A 20,423-nucleotide genomic window follows, 5' to 3' on the forward strand; every position below is an offset into this window, starting at 1 on the left:
GCCTAAGACACAGTGAGCTATAATGAATGACACACCCCATTTCAGAAATCTTATTCATCTAAAAGCTTATTTTCCTAGCACTGTAAAACATAACTCTACATGTTGATGTGAGCCCATAAGGAATCCAACCATATCAAAACACTTTTTAATTAAATTTCTTCTTAATTGGTTAATTTTGTAAAGCAATGTTTTAATTTAGTACACTTTCATCAAAGTTTACTACATAATGCCTTAGAAGAATATTTACACACAGGCAAATCAGAAAATGTAATAATATTGGATAGATTGTGCCCTGTTAATTTACATTCATGTATATACAAATTAAGAAGTACACGATGAAGAAAGAATTGATAATGCTAAGGTCCTTTTAAAATCAACATTCAAAAAAGAGTATTTCAGAATTCACTCATTAAAGATCAAAAAACGTGGTCATGAAAATGATTACAGGACTCAAGTGACTTCACAAATGCCAAGTACTGCAAAATAAGAAGTTCAATAGAAGCTAACACATTTATTCTCTGGATTTAATTAAAACTCAACATTTTCATATGATATGCACAATACATGAGGAGTAAGGCCTAAGATTTCCATGTGCACACATGAATCTTGGGACAATAAGTTTTGAAGCCAGTAATCTCCCTTCTGTGCCTCCTGTATTACTAATTGAGAAATCTATGAAGTGTGATCTCACTGCAGACAGATGTGCCCTCGCCTCACAACGTTGTACAGTAAATATTTAGTTTGTCTCTCAGTGTTGCTAAACAATGAAGTTTCTGTCTTAGCTATTGTACATACATTGAAAGAAAAATGACCTTTGGGTACACACAGTTACTATCCTTGTGCTGGAAGATCACCGACTGATATTATTCTTAGTCACTGGAAAATGATCAAAAGTACTACATAAGGAAAAGCTCAGCTCACAAGGCTAAAACTATACTAAACTATGCTGTAGAAAGAAGCTGCAGAGTTAAATGTCTTCAAAGAATTCTGCATTTAAGTGTCCCATACACAAGCATGTGCTTCTCTCCAAAATCATTTTGCAGTCCAGGGGCTTTATTCAAGTAAAATATTTTGTCAAAAGTAGCTCTAGTCACAAGTGGTAGGAATGGCTGACTACACCTCCAGCCAAACAAGTAACTAGAAAGAATGGCAAAAACTTGGATGTCTCTCAGACAACGCATCCAGCCAAAAGTAACTGTTCAGTTTCTTTGCACGAGCTCTTCAACAGCAATCTGTTGTCACTGCAGACTTTCCCATGTCATCCAGCCCAGGGGTCCACAAAGGTGTGGATGAAAAAAAAGCACACCAGTCTTCTTCAGTGGGGCAGAAATACACATACAGCTAACAGGAGAAGGCAACAGAGAACTGGTGTCTGAAGGTGGAAGCCAAGTAATCCCAAGGAGATATATGTAGGACCAAATGTTGAGTAGGGGAAGGATGAATAAGAGAGAGAGAGAGCAGGCATAGAAGAAAGTCAGTAGGAGGGGAAAGAAAAAGAAAAAACAAACAAAAAGAAAAGAAAAAAGAAAAAAGAAAAAACGGAAAAAGGAAAAAGGAAAAAGGAAAAAGGAAAAAGGAAAAAGGAAAAAGGAAAAAGGAAAAAGGAAAAAGGAAAAAGGAAAAAGGAAAAAGGAAAAAGGAAAAAGGAAAAAGGAAAAAGAAAAAAGAAAAAAGAAAAAAGGAAAAAGGAAAAAGGAAAAAGGAAAAAGGAAAAAGGAAAAAGGAAAAAGGAAAAAGGAAAAAGGAAAAAGGAAAAAGGAAAAAGGAAAAAGGAAAAAGGAAAAGCAGATAAATATGAGACCACAAGAAAGAAAAATGTGCAAGATGCAGATATGGCAGCAGAGGGGAGAAGACAAGAAATCCTCTTGAATCAAGAAAATTCTCTGGAAAACAGGGCATAGCAGCTGAAGACCACTGTCTGTGGCACTGTGCAGCCCCTAAAGGTGTTCACTGGGTTCAGTGATATGTATCTCCTTAGAATATGGTCAAACTGACCAACCTACCCTGACACACAACAGATACCTCAAATTGTAGCCAGGATCTCCCAACACAGTTCTTGTAAACATTTTAATTGGCCTAACAAAGGGGATGAGTCAGCCCAGGCAAGCCTGAACTGAAGCCTGCTGCCAACCCAGCAGGGCTCAGGACCAGAGCTGTACATTCTATTGGAAGCCACATAAGCAGGTTAAGATTTTGAGTCAAGAGTTCATGCAGTGTAGGGAGAGAGACTGTACTTGCACAGCATGCAGGAGAACTGGATGGTGGCTTACATCCAGGTTCTGAGCAACTATTAGCTTACTTTACTTTACTTAAGGGTAAATGACTGAGTATGGAATCCTGCAAGATTATTTACATCTGACATGCCAAAGAACACCATGCTGCTAGAAAGTAGAGATCAGTTTTCTCTATCCTCCTCTCTCTTCTGTAGGGCTCTGGCAAGAGGCTTTTTTTTAAAGCAACTGCTTCAGGTTCACCTAGATCTCTTGTTCCCAACTCATTTTGTCAGGATAAGTTCTATGGACGGTTTGGAAAAATGTAGCACCAACTGCAACATAATGACATACGAATAAATGAGGCAGAGGGGTAGAATCACTCGCTCAGCACATCTCCACTGCTTTATTATACTGTGCTACAAAAGAAATGCATTTGTGTCATTCACCTCCACCTATCAGGCAATCACATCAGAAACACCCAAGCAGAGTAGTATCACAAAAGACTGTATACAACAGTAGCCCTGTAGAGCTGTGGAGACAAGTAATTCCCCATTTATGCAGTGTGGTAACATTACAGTACACAGATCTGCAGAATCAGGGAATAATTCAACTAGAAAGAGGCCTTGGGAAGTGTGTAGTCCAGCATGATCAAGGCAGGGTCTACTATGTGATCAGATCAGGTAATTCAGAACGTTACCCAGCCATCCATTCACACAGGATAAAAACATCTGAAGATGAAGATTGCAAAATCTCCTTAGGCAGTCAGCTCCAATGCTTGGCTGTCCTCAAAGACGTAAAAAATTCTTCTGCATATTAAGTCAGAACCTTGCCTTATTGAACTTATGCCTGTTATCTCTAATCTTATCACACACCTGCTCATCAATGAAGAACCTTTCTCTCTTCTTGAAAACCTCCTCAGATACAATGGAAAGCTATTTATTTGAGTTTTCTAAAGTTTTCTCTTCTGCAGGCTAAGAACAAGTCTCAGCACCTCTTCACTGGTCACATGCTGAAGTTTTCTTGCCATTCCAGTGGCTCTCTGCTGAAATCAACATTTATCAACATCTCTCTATCATCAGAATACTAGACACAGCATAGCTGACTGCCCACAGTTTGGATTGGCATATGCTCTGCTGGGTGAAACACCAAAAGGATGGCTGGGCCCAAAGAGTTGTTGGCAATGAAGTTAAATCCAGTTGGCAGCTGGTCACGAGCAGTGCCCCTCGGGTACTGGGGCTGCTTCTATTCAATATCTTTATTAAATATCTTGATGAGGGGATTGAGTACAACTTCAGTAGGTTTGCAGAAAACACCAAGTTGGGAGGGAATGCTGGAGAGGAGAAAGGAACTACAGAGGGACATGGATAGACTGGATTGATGGGCCAAGGTTAACTGTACAAATTTTAATAGGGCCAAGAGCTGGGTCCTGCATTTTGGTCACAACAACCCCAGGCAACCCTACATGCTTGGGGAAGAGTGGTTGGAAAGCTGCCTGATGGAAAGGGAACTTGGCTGAATATGAGCCAGCAGTGTGCCCAGGTGGCCAAGAAAGCCAGTGGCATCCTGGCTTGTATCAAGAATGGTGTGGTGAGCAGGACTAGGGAAGTAATCCTGCCCCTGTACTCAGCATTGGTGAGGCCACCACCACTTTAGTCTAGGGAAAAGGAGGCTCTCTTCCAATATCTGAAAGATACTTACAGTGAGAGTGGGGTTGGTCTCTTCTCACTGGATGAGGGGAAATGGCCTCAAGTTGAACTGGGGGTGGGGGCTAGGTTGGATATCAGGAAAAACTTCTTTACTGAAAGGGTTGTTAAGCACTGGAATGGATTTCCCAGGGAGGTGGCTGAGTCACTATCCCTGAATGCGTTTAAAAACCATTTGGATCAGGGACATAATTTAGAGGAGGGTTGTTAGAGTTAGGGTAGTATGGTTAGGTTGAGGTTGGACCTGATAATCTTTGAGGTCTTTTCCATCCTGATCAGTTTTATGGTTCTGTGATTCTAACATTCCATATATTGTCCACAAAAAGTCAACTGAAGGGCTACTGGCTAAATGCCTATTTACACAGCTGAGGATGCTTCTTTTCTTCATCGCTACTGGGGAGCACTGCTAGCCATGTTTACCTCATTTTCCCCAGGATTCCCAGCCCATTTCCAGTAAAGCTGTAAACTCTGCAGCCAGCCAGTCCTTATTTTGTATCACTAAAAGGGTTAGTTTGCAAATTTTAAGTTTTTTCTGATTGGATTTCACAAGCTTATTGCCAATCCATTTCTTCACCCTCTCTATTCCCTCTGAATGACTGCCGTGTACCCCTCTCATTTGATGTAATTCCAAACTTGAGGATGTGCATTCCTTTTCCTCAACTAGATTACTGATAAAGATGACAAACAGGGAGGGTCCTCTGTAAAATCACATTTATACAGAGTCCAGGAAGAATATCAATCACTAAGCACTACCCTTTGGTAAGCAGTGGCCTGGAATTATTTCCACTCATCTTGTAATCTACCGATCCAGGCAACAGAAATGATGCAGTATAATGTATTAAATGCTAAACACAAGGCGGAAGACATCTACTGCTCTCCCTTCTTACTCCAAGCATAAAGATTCTACCAATGATAAAGCTTTTGGCCTTTAGAATCAGTGAATGAAGCCCCTTTAGCTATTCTGCAAAGCAGCAGCAGGGAAAAAGGAGAACATAACCAACAACAAGTAGAGTCATTTGCAGAGAGAACAAGTCATTTTCTGCAAGATTTCTGTGACTGAGAAGTTCTGCAATTCAGAAGGATTAATCCGAAAACAAGTTCTACAAATCCATAAGAATGATAAATGAATAGACTGAAAATGATGGCTATCAAAAAGCACTGGTGAGAAGAAGCATATTATTGCAGGCACATTACATGGCTTTTTGTCCCGCCCCTTTAAGAAATGGCCCACAGTTTAAGGACATTGCAAAGCTATTCTCTCATCTCAGATCCACATAACAGTAAACACTACCTGCATGACATTCATTAAAATAGGGATGAGATTGAGAGGTGGGAAAAATGAGGCATTTATTAACATTAACTAAGTACTGAGACAATGTACAATAGCTGAAGCACTAAAGAGAAAAGTGTAATGTTGCAAATTTCTTAAGATTTTGGACTACGCATATTTGCTTTTCAGAGATCTCTCCCCTCCCTCTGACCCCAAAAGAACAAAAATATTCTAATTCTTCCAAAGGGAAGAACAAATGCTGTAAGAAAGAATTTTCTGGTCATAATCAAAGAATCCTACCTGCCAGAGCTGGGATGGTGACTTTATTCCACTCCCACGGCTGATCATACTCATCTGCAGGCCTGTCATCATCCTGTGGCAATTTGCTTTCTCGTAAACATTGACTCACCACACTTTCAGAATCGGATTCCACACCACTGCCTTCTGGTTCATAGGGCGTGTCATAGAGTTGCATGTTTTTCCGATGGGTCTTCATGACTTCCTGCTTCTGAAACTCTGTTGTCAAGAAAGAAAATTGCATCACTGTCACTACCCACAATGCCTTATCATCACTGTTAATTTTAGAGCGTTCGACTTCCACGTAGTCCTTAATTCCTACTTAATTACACAGATTGCAAGCTGCTACAAGACTTCTAAATTCCACCTCTGTGTTTGGTTAACTGTCTGGAAGCAAAAGCTTGCCCTATCTCATGACCACAGTACGGACAGTCTTATGCCTCCATCAACACACACCAGCTTGTGTAGAACCAGATAACAGGAAACACAATACCTGTCAGTCTATGCAAGGTACATTTACAAGCAACTGGAAAATCCTAAAAATCCTAAATCCTCAAGAACACTGACATTTGTGTATGTGGTTAAGTCTTCAAGAGGAGATAATTCAGATACAAAGTCCAACCAAAATGAATTCCATAGTGTAATTAAATATGCTGATAAAAAAATCTCTAGGGAATGCAGGATATCAGCAAAATTACAGAAAGAAGATGCAGTGGAAGCAGTGATCAATAGCTCTTAATCTACATTGTATTATGGAACAAAATCACAGAAACACAGGGCCTGGAAGAGGCCAGTGGAGATCATGAAGTCCAACACCCTGCTGAAGCAGGTTTCCTGTAGTAGGTCACACAGGAAAGCATCCAGGCAGGTTTTGAACATCTCTGGAGAAGGAGGCTTCACAGCCTCTTTGGGCAACTTCTTCCAGTGCTCTGCAACTCTCACAGAAAGATTTTTTTTCCTCATTTTGTTTACTCACAGAATTAGAGCATCAGTCTGTACAGAAAAGATAAATCTCTTAATAGAAGGCCACAAACTACTATTTCATGCCTTGTAGTCAAAAACTACAATAAAATAAAACATCAATTTTTTGATCCTAAGGCAGAAAATCTTCCCTAGGAAAGATTCACACATACTTTTCACAGCTTTGTGTAAACTTGTCTAAAAGTCTATCTTTTATATAATATAATGGAAGTATATTTATAAAGTAATTCTACCAAAAGTAAAATAAATTAAAATATATGTATAGATTCTGTGATACACGACTGGATTTGACATTCTTATTTCTAGTTGGTGAGCAAATTCAGCAAAAATGCACATACAGAGTAGACCTTGAGCTCCACTGGACACACACATAACCTCATAGTAACCTTTCCAGCAGCCACTGAAGACCTTTTCATAATTCCAAATAAATCAAAACCATTACTCACTGATGTGCTGCATTCCTGAGGTGAATTTGGAGAGAACTGGGATACAACATCAAGAAAATATATAGGCAATATGCTGGAAATGGCAATGAGAGCTTCTGAACAGGTAGCACAGAAATTGATTTTTAAGCAGAGTACAAGACTATCAACATCTTTTGTACCTGACAAACCTAGAAACAGGAAAAGACAGAATGCTGTTGCTGGGAGTCTGCACAGCACTTGTAGTTACACCCATCTCCATTCAACAGTAGAGATCAATGTAGATCAGACTGGTGGACAGAGCACTGTCCTATTCCTAAAGCACTACTGTAATCAGTAGCTGTCAGTTGAGTGAAAGCATAATGATTTCTCAAAGTCATTTGTGAATGCATGTGACTTTTATCAGATACACAGCCATCTGAAGTAAACACAGCAGTATATTAAGTTCATTTACTTAATATTCATAATTAAATATTTAAACTGTGCTGAAGCAGGACTGTAGAAATTTAGAAATTTCTCTCTTCATATCAGTGAACTCAGAATATGGGTCTCTTCTGAATAGTTGCTCCATTCTTCCCAAATGTCAGCATTTAAACAGCTTCAATCTTAGTGACCTAGATTTGGTTTCCTGCTTTAACACATCAAAAACACAACTTGTCACCAGCTACATAAAATAAACCACAACCAACCTACAGCAAATACTGCTGTGATGCTTAATACATTCACACCACTTAAACCTGCTAGGTAACTCCACTGGCAGGGCTCTCAGCATTGCAGCAGTTGTATCTGGAAATCACAGATCTTTTTGGCATCCAATTTTCAAGACAGGTAGAAAAAAAAACATTTATTCACCAGAATAATCTTAAAGTTTAATTAAAACAAGCAAACAACAGTAGAGACCCCTGTTTACATCTTGTTCTTTCTAGTGTAGAAGTACAGTGACCTACAAAGCAAGTGAATGTCATAGCAGTTGGGGAAAAGGCTAACTCCACAGAGGAGTTAAAAGCAGCACAAATTTTAAAATGCGTGTTCAAACTTTTTATACTGAAGAGCTCCGCAAAAGCAACTTGTTAGGTGACTGGAGGACTTGGTTTAGCGCACTGGTTTCTATCAACAAGCCTAGAATAAATAATTACACTTTAAAAAACAAAACAAAACAAAAAACAAGTAAGTAAGTCAAGAACATGCCTGTTTGTATACAATAGCCACCTGTTTTCTTACCTGCCACAAAAAACCTGAAATTATCAGTCGGAAGAGAAAGAAACCTGGGAAGCCTCAGGCTCACATGGAGGGTAGTGACAAATACCCAACGCATTTAATCTGACATTACCCTGAAACTATGACTGTCCCTAGAAGGTAAAGGTCACATCAGGGCCAGATCTGTACGTAGAAAGCCATGCCTGGTCTGTAGTCCCTCTCTTTTTCTTCATCAGGGAACAGTTCTTACTGAATTGGCCTAAAATCCTGCTCTCTGCATGCACTGCTCTTGAGTTTTCCAATGGAGAGCTACTGATCTGGTGTGTAACCCCACTGGAAGTTACAGAGCTGTTTGCATTGGGCATATGTTCACACGAGGCAACAGATCAACCAATAACTTGCCAGTTTCCCAGAGACATCAGATGCTAATACAAAGATCACCTTGACACAAGAAGGTTTGCTCTCACTGAATGTTTCCTCTTCCATAAGCAGGCCAGCCAGCTGCTTGCTTCTTTCAAGCCTCACTGTAGATATTTATTTTCACACCTATCTCAGTAAGATCATCTGGAAACACTTCAGAACTCAGCCCATAGAGTTCTCATAATGTCAGCAAAAAGTCTATACACAACAGAAGCTAAAACTGACCTCTGCTCAAATTTCACCTTAGAACGCTGGAATTCAAACTGCTTTCTGCTCTGCTTCCAGGTCCAGCCAGATGCCTCCAGCTACTGGACAGAAGAGAGCATCAACAACATCCCAATGCAGCAAAGGCAGTTTTGCTTGAGACTGTAGCAACTGCCTCCCAGCTCTCATTATTCCAGAATAATAATTTTTGCTGCAAGAAAAACTGGATATTGCAACCTCTTTCCTCCTTTTCCCTTCTAAACACAAGCCAAATGACTCAGAAGTGAGCCCTTTTCCAGGAATGAACAACAGATCATTACTGTCCAGCCTTGGTTTGAAAGTTTGGCATAACATCCTGATGTGAAAAGCAATGGCTTCAAACAGCCTGCACTGTATCGGAAATCCTACTGAACTCCAGGTATGACTCATTACCCTAGGGAACAAAGCAACTTTGCATTACAACAGTTGTGATAAAGAGCATAATTGCCAACAAAGCAAGCAAGAGAGAAGGGGAGAAGTCTCTTTATCATTGAGTACAAATATACAAGCAACAGAACAGATTCCTATCTTCCACAGAAAGTATGTATTGAAACAAAATAGGGAAATACACCCTGCCAAAGATGGCACAAAAGACATGTTCTTCTTTTTGGGGTATCCAGAATAGCACAGGGATACTGATTAAAAGACAAAACACATAGGAAGACTAAATCCTGGTGGACTGGAAGAACAGTAGTACAGTTTCCAAAGGACACGAAACTGCCTTTGGAGTCATTTCTATTATGGCAGATGCAGTGAAGCTTAATTTCTTCAGTTCTCTGAAAGCAGGAATTTATTCTATGAAGTCCTCCTCCCAAACATAAAATATTATATTAAATGAGCAGCGATTTAACATTATTACTGACATTTTAAAATTCAGAATTTCTGCAGACATTGTCTGTACAAGAGATACTTTGACGCTGCTTAGGCAGTTACTCATTATACTTTTCTCAGAGAGACCTTAAAGAGGAGAAGGGATGTTCTTTTTATATTTTATGGAAGGGGGAAGAAACCCCCTCAAAAAAAACCCCATTAGATTATCTTCATTTAGTGGTAGCCTGATCAACAGTCAGTTCTGGATGTTGCTACAGCCAGCTGAATCATTGCACTACATTTGTGTTTGTAGGATTTATTGACCTTTTGTGATCAGAAGCACTGAACTGCAGGAATCAAAGATCATTGTGTGTCCCGTTGGCGCAGCGGTAGAATTGCCGCTTGCAACACCAAAGGGCCCGGGTTTGAATCCCCCCTGTGGCGCAAGGGGTAGAAGTGCCGCTTTGCTACACAGAGGGCTTGAATCCCGGGAGTTGGACTCGATGATCTCTAAGGTCCCTTCCAACTCACACAATACTATGATACTATGATACTATGATTGTTCCATGAGCTAAACAGGAAAATTCAAGTGGCAATAAAGCAAAACAAAAACTGCTTAAGTCAAAACTCAGATTGCCATTCCATACTCAGAAACTTCCAAGCCATGCAAAAGAAGAGATACATCTCCTGTGTCAAGTTGCAATGAAAGGCCTCTCAGGAACAGAGCACTGGTATTTTCATGTACACCCATGAGCACAATGGTTCTCATCATCTCATGAAATAAATGACAGCATCTCCCCCACAAACAAACAAACAAACAAACAAACCCCAAACAAACACCAACCAATCTGCACAAACAGAATCAATTTATTGAATGACATTTTGTTACCAATGCAGTGGCTATTTAAAAAATCAAACGCACTCCAGCAGCAGAACAGAGAAGGTTTCAGTAAACATGGCTATAATTTCCTGAATTTAGATCATCCCTGATAATCATGGCTACAACCAATGCTCATAACTTCCTGCCCTCTCTCTTCATGCAGGAAATCTCACCCCCTGATATAAATCACCTCGAGAGAAATGGGGACTGGAGGTCAGATCCATTCATAACGTAAATGCAGCTCAATGCTTTCATACAACTGGGATGTTTTCTTGAAACCCATAAATAATCAGAGACTTTGATGGGCAGATAGTTTACTCAAAACATGGAATGAGACTGAGCAATAAGCTTTTTAGTGGGTATAAATATGTATCTACATTTACACTTTCCAAGGGATCACGGAATCATAGAATAGCTTGGGTTGGCACTTTAAAGATCATCCAGTGCCAACCTCCTGCTGAGGGCAGGGTTGCCGCCCACTAGATTAGGCTGCCCAGGGCCCCCCCATCCAACCTTGCCTTGAATGCTTCCAGGGATGGAGTATCCACAGCTTCTCAGGACAAACTATAATTGCACAACTTTGTAAAGTCCTTCTCTGGCTTCCTGGTTGGCTGCCTTTAGATATTTCTCTCAGACCTCTTTAGAGTCTTTTCTTCTGAAGTCTGAACAGGTGGTTCAGTTCACTCAGCATTTCTTTGTAAGAGAGATGCTCCAGCCCTCCAGCCCAATCAGCCATCTTTGCTGCCTCTGGACCTGCACAAGCAGCTCCAGGTCTTTCCTGTTCAGGGGGACACAGGCCTGGATGCAATACTCCAGATGAGCCCTCAAAGGGACAATTTCCTCCTTCTCCCTGCTGCCATCCTTCTGTTGATGCAGCCCAGGATACGGTTGGTCTTCTGAGCTGCAAATGCACACTTCTTGCTTGTGTCCAGCTATCTATCCACCAGAACCTTCAAGCCCTTCTCGACACGGCTGCTCTTCATTCTGCACTCAGCCTGCATTTGTGCCTGGGACTGCCAGGACCCAGGTGCAGGACTTGGATATCCACACATATGCAGAAGTGAATACATTAAAATCATGACAAACAACATAACTTGTTCACTGATACCTTCTCTAGAGGTAAATAACTTCAAACTTAGCCTCACTCAGGGAACACTGGGAAGTGGACAGAGACCTTCTAGCAAACCCGAATGCCCATCAACACAGAGTAAGGATGAAGTTGTTGACAAGAATAAAACATATGGCATACTGAGGCACTAGATACACCTAACCGAAACAGTTGCCATCTTTGGTTTAACAAAAGCCAGACAAGGTTTGCTCTCAGACAGATGAGATCCACTCCCATTTTATCCTAGTCACCTGGCAAAATTCCCTGTTGAGAGTACAGAGAGTAGGGAGGAGGGTTTCTGCTCAATAACTCCTGGAGTTGATTACTTCCAAAGACAGGTGGATACACAGTCAAAAGCTATGCTGAAATGTGAATGCATATCTTTTTCAAACAAAATATCCAGCTTGTGAACAATTCTGCCAGTTATAATTAAAAAACAACAAAATTGAAAGCTTGCACAAATATCTAACAACAGCAAATAAATCTGGCTAGCATTCTGTAAAGCATCATTAAGAACAGACCCTACCCTTAGGAAAACCAAACCACAGTCATGCAAACACCATTAATCAGTTTTCTTCCCCTCCTTGCAACAGAAGCATTGCAAATCATGAAGAGTAACATCTGGTATTTTCCACTGAGGTCAGGTTAGAAAACACCATATTTTAAAATTCATTCCAGCCATGATCCTGCTGCATATTACTGAGTCAACAATTTCTGATGATTTCTGCAGTTACACTTATTTTCTAGTATGTGCCTTTAAACCAACAATGAGAGTGCATGCAAACATTTGTAAAGCACAAAGCCACATCCAAAGAGATGACTGTAGAAAGCTGTATTTGTTTCTGGGTGTTATGTTCTGCTTTTAAAAAAAGACACACGAACATCCTCAAAAAGAGAGTTTGGGACAAGCCTATGTTGATCTGCTCTACATTCTGCTATAACTCCAAGTTTTCTTAGTGGTGATGCATCTTGCAGTCCAAGGAAAGGTGCACATAACATACACAAAAGTTATGTTGTGAAAGACACTTTTCTTCCCTTCTTAAATAAACAAATAAAATCTCCAACACACACACACACACACACACAACAAAAAAAAAGTAAAAAAGACAACCTTTCAGTCTTAGCTTAAACCTATTTTACATAGTATATTTTTGCACCAAAGCTAAGGCAACAGAATCCTGTGCATCAGCTTAACATTCTCTGGTCTAAATTAATAGCCAGAAATTACCACAGGAGCTGGTACCTTTGCAGTTCTGGCTCCAGTGTTCAGCTCTTGCCTATGAAACCTTGCAATAAGCAAGATCTGCCTTCCCAATTCCAATTCCAGACCAAGGCTGGAGGAGAAGAGTTACCCTTTTCATGAAAAGGCCAAGCCTTGTATTTAACATTTACTCAGCAGCACATAGTAGAAAAGAAGGTTTGTTTCTTTTTAATTTCACATATTTGTCAGCTGGTATGCACTACTCTAAGCAGCAAGCAACACCATACTAAACATTAGGGAGAATGTGTTAAATTATTTTAGAGAAGGAGACAGAGTTAAATATAGAGGAATGCTATTCATTTTATGTACAGTTGATTTCCATCCCCAGTTATGCAGCCAATTATAGCAACCACAACATATCGCATTTCCTCCCAACATAAGAATTTCTGGCTTCATCTCCTCACAGTCACCATGGGGTGCAAAGTGTTCGTGGTGGCCACTGGCCATGAATCCAAAGTGATGCAGTTCAGTTTCACAGCACATGTTAGATTGGCTGCTTTGGTTAGAGAGAAGATGAGGACTTAGATTGAAGCAACCCCAGCATAGTTTCTGTTCTGCCACAACTCATGCACATCAGGCCTAGTGGAAAGGAATGAGTAGTCATCTGTTTTGCTTTCCACTACTCAGTAACAATGGGATAGTTAGGATATTTCCAACAAAGCAAGAAACAACTTTAAATAGATTCCAAAGCACTGGAGGTGTCTAACTAACTTTAGTTCTCTTAATATTCCAGTGTGGTCCTTTACAGGGCTCCTAACATGTAAATAAATCTGTCTTGTTACTAGTCAGAAGTTCTTGTTTATGTGCTATTGACTTCAGACTTCACCTGATGCAACTGTAAACCAAAGAGAACATACACACCAAATTTCAAGATTGAAATTCCTTGCACTTTTTCCCACCTTGTATATGAAGAAAAACAAATCTCGCTGTGCCAGAATGACTAGCATGCAGTGTACAATTTGGCAACAGGATAATATATAAATAAGTACTAGTGAGGAATCCACAATACTATATGAGGTAGATTGATGATGGTAAGTTCCCATTTGGCTTCAACTTCTAGACATGACTAGCACGAAGTAAAACTTTCAAGCAGAATCTATAAATAGAGCACACAAAAACATAGGTGCAAGAGAACAAACTTGAAGCTTTTTCAAAATTTTATCAGCTGTAAAGCTTAGTGGATAAGCACACTAACTCTTACATGTTGGCTAGTGCTGTTTGGAATATTCAAGTACAAGCAAATGGCAAACCTTAAATGGCAGGGTCGTTACAGTGCCGAAAGATCACAGGTTGGTTTACTCAGCTCAGCCACCTTGAAGAGGCCAGAAATTTTCTTTCTAAACATTTCATGCTATACACACTGCTATATCCAGACTAATATTTGTCAAAGCAATTATCATTGTTCTTTTTTGCATTATTTGCAGCTGGAAGCTTGGCGCCAGCAAACAACTTGCCAGAGGCGACCTGGTAAAGGAAGAAGGATTTGACAAGACCCGACTCACCACAAATGCACTGTAGTGACTATTCAGATGAGACTACATGTCTGAACAAAAAAACAGCCTCCTTAGTTACAGGGGAAACTGACACTCAAGGCCTTCTGAAGTAGGTGCAGGTTCATGGGAATGCTGTTTTCTGTACACTCCCAGCATTTCCGTGATAGCCTGAAGGAAGACAGTCCTATTGCTCCCAGGATGCCCATGGGGAGCTCCCAGTTAAGACAAATGAGGTTGCTCTTCCTAGGCTGTCTGTCATACATTGGAGATGCCTCCATGACTCAGGCATGGACTTTTACTGCAGTACCTAGAAAATAGGTGTTTGCTGTTCTAGCACTGGCTGCCTGCTTTCAGCAGATAGGGAAGGACCCAAAGCACAAAAACTATGAGGGTCAGAAAGTCAAACTTGCTCACTGTTCTTCTGCTACATAGTCAGAACAATGTGGATAGAAACAGAACAATAAATACACAGAAAAAACAGAGCAAGGAAGATGGTAATGCTACAAGCCTGTGAACAAAGCAGTAAATTTTTACTTGAAATCCTCATTATCCTTATTATTATTAATATAGTAATTATCCTTATCATTATTATTATTAAAGCCTCTTATTTAACCTCAAAAGCAGCTACTGTTAGTATAATTCTCACTTCTCTGTAATGGAGATTCTGTCCTCCCCTATCTAGCACTGGCCTTGGTTTATGTTCACCTACAAAACTTAATTGATGGTGTAGATCCCAGACTGGTTGTGGCTCTAGGCAGCCTGGTCTGGTGGTTGGCAACCCCGCCCATGACATGGGGGTTGAAACGAGACAATCATTTTGGTCCTTTTCAACCCAGGCCATTCTATGATTCTGTGATCTTATGTGCCATCACCCAGCTTAAAGAAAATGCTTAAAAACACAGGCAAGACTGTAAGATGACAACAGGCACCTGAACCAAATGGTCTAAAGCATTCTTGGAAAGCCTTTCCAACTCCTTAAATCTAGTATACACAGCTTTCTCCTGTAGCTGTTGGCCATTCCTGGAATATATGCAGAAGTTGATCCAGTCAGCCTGTCTTGTACATGTTGGACTTGCATGGGGAAGGAGGCTTTCATTTCATATTACATGCAGAAGTCCTTCTGCAACTTGCTTACATCTTCCAGTATTTAAGGGATATTGGAAACATGCTGCTGTGCTGATTCAGGACTAACTCAAAAGCATGCACACTGGCACTTCCACACATCATGTGAGTCAGCATATCCTACCCACAAGATCTAACACATCCAGTTCCAGGACAACTGTGCAAGTAATCTCTTACAAGAAATACATTAAAAAAACAAAATGAAATTCCTTCTCCCCAGTATCAAACCCTTGCCTTTAATTTTCCTGAAATAGCCTTGAGTTCCCTCCAAAATCTGTAACAGAATTATAGAATGGCTTAGATTGGAATAGACCTTACACATTACCTAGTTCCAACCGTCTGCTGTGGGCAGGGTTGATAGGCACTAGATCAGGCTGCCCAGCACCCCATCCAACCTGGCCCTGAACACCTCTAGAGAAGGCAGGCTCAGTGTGTATTTTATCAGTTGCATTGTGATGGGCTTCTGAAGCCTGTACACAACATAGCATTTACTCTACATAGAATACAAGGCAAGTTACATCTCAGACAAGGGGACTATTTTCAGAAATGCCACCCACTGTACTCTGTACCAGTCTAAAATACAAGAGGTGGGTTTTCTCCCTGTCTACTGTGTCCCGTGAGGCAGACAGACGAAGTACATGGCCCAGTACTAGATGATGTCTGAAAAAGCAAAAGAAAAACAAGGGGCTTATTTAAATTGCGAGGCAGAGCACAGACCTAAGGTCCTTTTAAGACCTCTAAGAAATGAGAGTACTGATGTACTGTACGCTTACCTCAACTTCCTAACCAAGATCTAGGCTCAAAGGCCTTGCTTGCCCAAACATTCCTTTGCTCCTTTCAAATGCAGAGAAAACACTGCTTTTGATCTGGAAAGGACAGCAGTTTTCTGTTGCCAGCACTCTTCTCTATATGTTCTTTTACACAGCCTTACCCTCTGATAATACTTCATCCTCTCCAGTAAAAAGAATCCCACGTTTTTGATAAATTGGTTCTAAATCAGTTTGAGAATGACTATCCTTAGTTTTAGAATTGTTCAAATATACTGCATTTTTGTATGACAGTACTTGTCATGTCAGTCACTGAGTACTTAAGAATCATACTTCGGAGGTAAGAAGATCCCTCAAAGCCAAACAATAAGTTAAACAAACTGCATCTGTTGCCCTTTTATTTCATTCTTGTTGCCATTATTCCTAATGATACCTCAAAAGGTAACAGTACAAACTTCATCTAAACGATGATTTAAAATTGAATTCTCCAAATAATGTGAGCTTTTTATGATATGTGTGTTCCAAAAAAAAGATAGCTATGTGTTGCCTTGATTTGGCATTTGATTGCAAGTGATGCATGTGGTCTAAAGAGCTGACTAATTCCTTCTGAGAAGCATAGATACCTGGAAGAGCTGAGTCACCACATGCAGTTGTCACAAGGTGGGGTAAGGGTACTACCCCCTTTCAAGCTCCCCACAAGATCACGTGGTGGTGATACAATCACGTGGAATTTTGATAGAGAAAAAATATCACCCAGATTTCTCTCCACTTAGGTACCACAGAAAACAAACTTTGCATCATTGTGAGGCATCCAGTGCAGGCTGACAGAAGTAAATAGTCAGTTGAGACTTATTTTTTTAAACCTCCCCAACACTGCCTGAGAAGAATGGATGACATCCAGAAAGTCTGGATGTCTCTAGCATTACTACGCTGGCCTGGCAGGGTCTCAGTCACTAACGTCTGTTGGAGCACAGCAGCTCCAGCCCCAGTTCCTCTCCTAAGCACAGTTTACTTCCCAGGTCTGATCCAAACAACAGTGCTTGCTATGAAAGAACAGTTCCTGTCACCTGTTTCTACAAGGGGTCTCTTAATTACAGCAGAAGGTGGGTCTAGACTGATGCTAAGCGAAAATTAAGCATTGAAAGCATGAATAGAAAAATAGTGGGAATATCATATAACACATGTGGAGAGACAGCTCAGCCATTGCACAGGAAGAGAAAGGTTTTAACTACTGTTGCAGAGGGAACAGTTATTTCAGCTGTTAGCCTAGAAGCAAATGAGCATCTTTGTAGCAGCTTTACAAGGAACATCAATCACAGTGATGTTAACTTAGTTTCTTCTTTCTTCTCTTATCTCCAGCTCTTCATTTATTTCTTGGATGAGGATAAGGTTATCCAGTTAGTATCAACAATGCTGTTACCTTTTTAGCAGGTAACTTCTTTCTCTAGTCCAAATTCTACTCAGAATCCTTAGAAATCAGAACGTCTTAGCTATCCGTACTTGTTTCCAGGCATGCATGAGAGCAGCCAGGATCTCAATCAAGATACAGTATGCCTTATATTTAGATTGCAGAACTTTCTTCATACATTTCTATTTACACTGGTACAGCAAATCCCCAGACAGAACAGGGATATGTCAAATAGCAACTACGCTTTAAGCACAAAGAAACTGGATTCCCAGCAATTTTCTCCCAACCTATGTATGAGTGTGACAGACATTTGCAAGTATCAGCTCAGGCCACCAGATATGGATGGCTGCCATCAGATAACACCTTATTATAAACATAAATTGGCTCTCAGCATGCTCTGCCTAAGCCTCAGGTCAAGCCTTTTCTCAGAATCCTCACAAACCTTGGCATGGGGGTTGCTTTCCTCTAATCAGCAAAACCGCAAAGTTGAGAGATAATACTGCAAGCAGAAGAAAATTCAAGCCTGATTAAATCCAATTCTATCATAGACAGCATGGATCAAATAGACTATTAACCAGTTTATTGAAATAATCCACTTTAGGGCATATTTTCTTTTTAAGTGCCCATTGAGAATCAATTTCTCAGAGACAAACAGTTCAAAGAATGCAAGGACAGTGCTGATGAACAAACAGGATTTTACCAGTATTCATAGGTTACACATCTAGTTATTGACTGCTCTCTTCTGGACCTGAAGTTTCCACAATTATGAATGTCCACAGCTTTCAGGGAGAAACAGAGAAAGTTTCAAATGAACTTATCATTTATTACATTTATACATTACAAATTTCTATCCAGCTGTAACCTTATCTTCTCAAACTGGAGTAACAGGGTATTTCTTCGTATAGAGACTTGCTTTTGCCAAATACTCTGCTATTTGAAGAAGCATACAGTATGCACGAAAAAATTTTAGGCCCCAATTTCAAAAAAGACTTTGCATCTGTCAAAATAACTGTCAAAGAAAAAATGTCCATGTTAGCCGACAATGAGCTGTTCACAGAACTAAAGAATGGCCTGCTAATGACTTCATGGAAACACAAGCACCAAAAGTTCTAAATCTGAATTTTGGCTAGAATCAGTAGACCGAACTGGAAGAATAGTAGTAATCTCCATTTAATCTTCAAGAAAAGTAAAGGGCATTGTAGTTTATCTTTTAAGTATAAACGCTTGGTGCTTCTTTGGTAGTGTTGTTTCAATCTTTAATAACTGCAAAGTAAAGACAGCCTGATCTTGAGCAACTGGGGGAAACTTTTGCATAATCAAGCTATGACAGTGTCATTATATTTAACACAACTGTAACAAACAGGAAACAAAAGCGGAGCAACTAAGTTGCATTAAACACCCTTGCACACTACCTGTGTAACACAAAAGTGTAAAACGTGAACAGCAGACTTATAAAGCAGAAGATAGTGATAGCTGTGGTATCTGATATCTTGTTTTATGAAGAATATACACACTTCCACAATGTACCACGCTATGCTGAACATCAGTGAGGTCAGAGAAACAGAAAACAAGTTCTGATTGACAAAATGAAGGATGCGAGCCTACACCTGCATTCCTGATAAGAACATCACTGTTTATAGTCATACCCAAGAGGGTACTTTTTAACTAGCTCAGAGTGAGAGGCTAGCACACGCCAATTAGGACATATTCTTCTATATCAAGCCACAAGACAAGTTGTTTCCCTTTTACTGTCCTCTGCATATTTAATATTGCATCTCAAGTACCATTTAAATCTTTTTGCTTAAAGCCCAGAAAGTATGGAGAGCTTTTAGCTGGCTCTCCTTAATTACATTTTGAAGCAGTAAGCAGATTGCTCCCATCTGGAATTAGCCCATGCTTAACAGTCAAGAAGGACTTCACTATAAGTTAAGTTAAGCAGACAGCCACATAAACATCCTTTTGCTAACAAATACCACAAACAAAGCAGCAAACCAAACACCAAGGCCATCCTACAATCCAAATAACTTCTTTACAAGTACTAAATACTAAAATTCACCTAGGAAATACAAACTGTAAAAACTCCCCAAAAAGACACATTTAGTTTTTCATTTGCCAAGTAAAACGGAAATGTAAATTCTATGAAATAAAACAAATACAAAAACATGTGCTTGAAAATGACAAAATATAACCTGATCTCAAGGAGACTTGTGAAGAGACTTTATTTCTACCAGCATTAGGACAAGATGATTGGAAACTAATCACCCAGATCTCAACCCACTAAACATCTTCAGTAAAGTTGCTTGCATCTTCTACTGGATCAACCAAATACTACGTAAGAATACACAGTAAGAACAGTTTCAAATGTACTTTTAGCATTTATAATGTTTGATTATAGCAAACGTTTAAGTACAAAGCAAATTTAGCAGTTTATGAGCTGCAACAAACACTATAGTTGGTCAAGGGAGCAGGTGACAGCTTCTTGCAATTGCAACAGTACACACATCTACTATCCCTCACTACAGCTATGCCATCCAGTATTGTACAATAAATCATCCATTTATTATGGCTAATTCTGTGAAAGAAGGTGGTGTAAGTTTCTGTTAGGAATACAGAAAGCAAGAAATCAAGGTGCAGTAAACTTCAAAGCTGAAATTACCAATGCTCATCACTGGTATGCAAGCAGCAAGAAGTCATCTAAACCAATTTGTTTTTCTGAGATTACTTGGCTAGAATGAATAGATGTACAAGAACAAGGAGTAAGATCTCCCATTCCCTCTATTGAAACTTTCAAACAATAAAGTCATCAAGAAATTTCCTGAGCACCTCAT

The 20,423-nt window shown here is 39.9% G+C and overlaps 1 protein-coding gene across 1 annotated transcript in view; it reads right to left on the reverse strand.

The window, feature by feature from the left end:
• Positions 1-20,423, reverse strand: part of SHB (SH2 domain containing adaptor protein B) — a 63,295-nt gene that overhangs the window by 23,207 nt on the left and 19,665 nt on the right. The window contains exon 3 of the mRNA XM_072359014.1: positions 5,487-5,702. Coding sequence (XP_072215115.1) covers positions 5,487-5,702 — 216 coding nt within the window. The remainder of the gene's footprint in view (positions 1-5,486; positions 5,703-20,423) is intronic.

The sequence above is a fragment of the Excalfactoria chinensis genome, chromosome Z (genome assembly GCF_039878825.1).
Source record: "Excalfactoria chinensis isolate bCotChi1 chromosome Z, bCotChi1.hap2, whole genome shotgun sequence".
NCBI lineage: Eukaryota > Metazoa > Chordata > Aves > Galliformes > Phasianidae > Excalfactoria > Excalfactoria chinensis.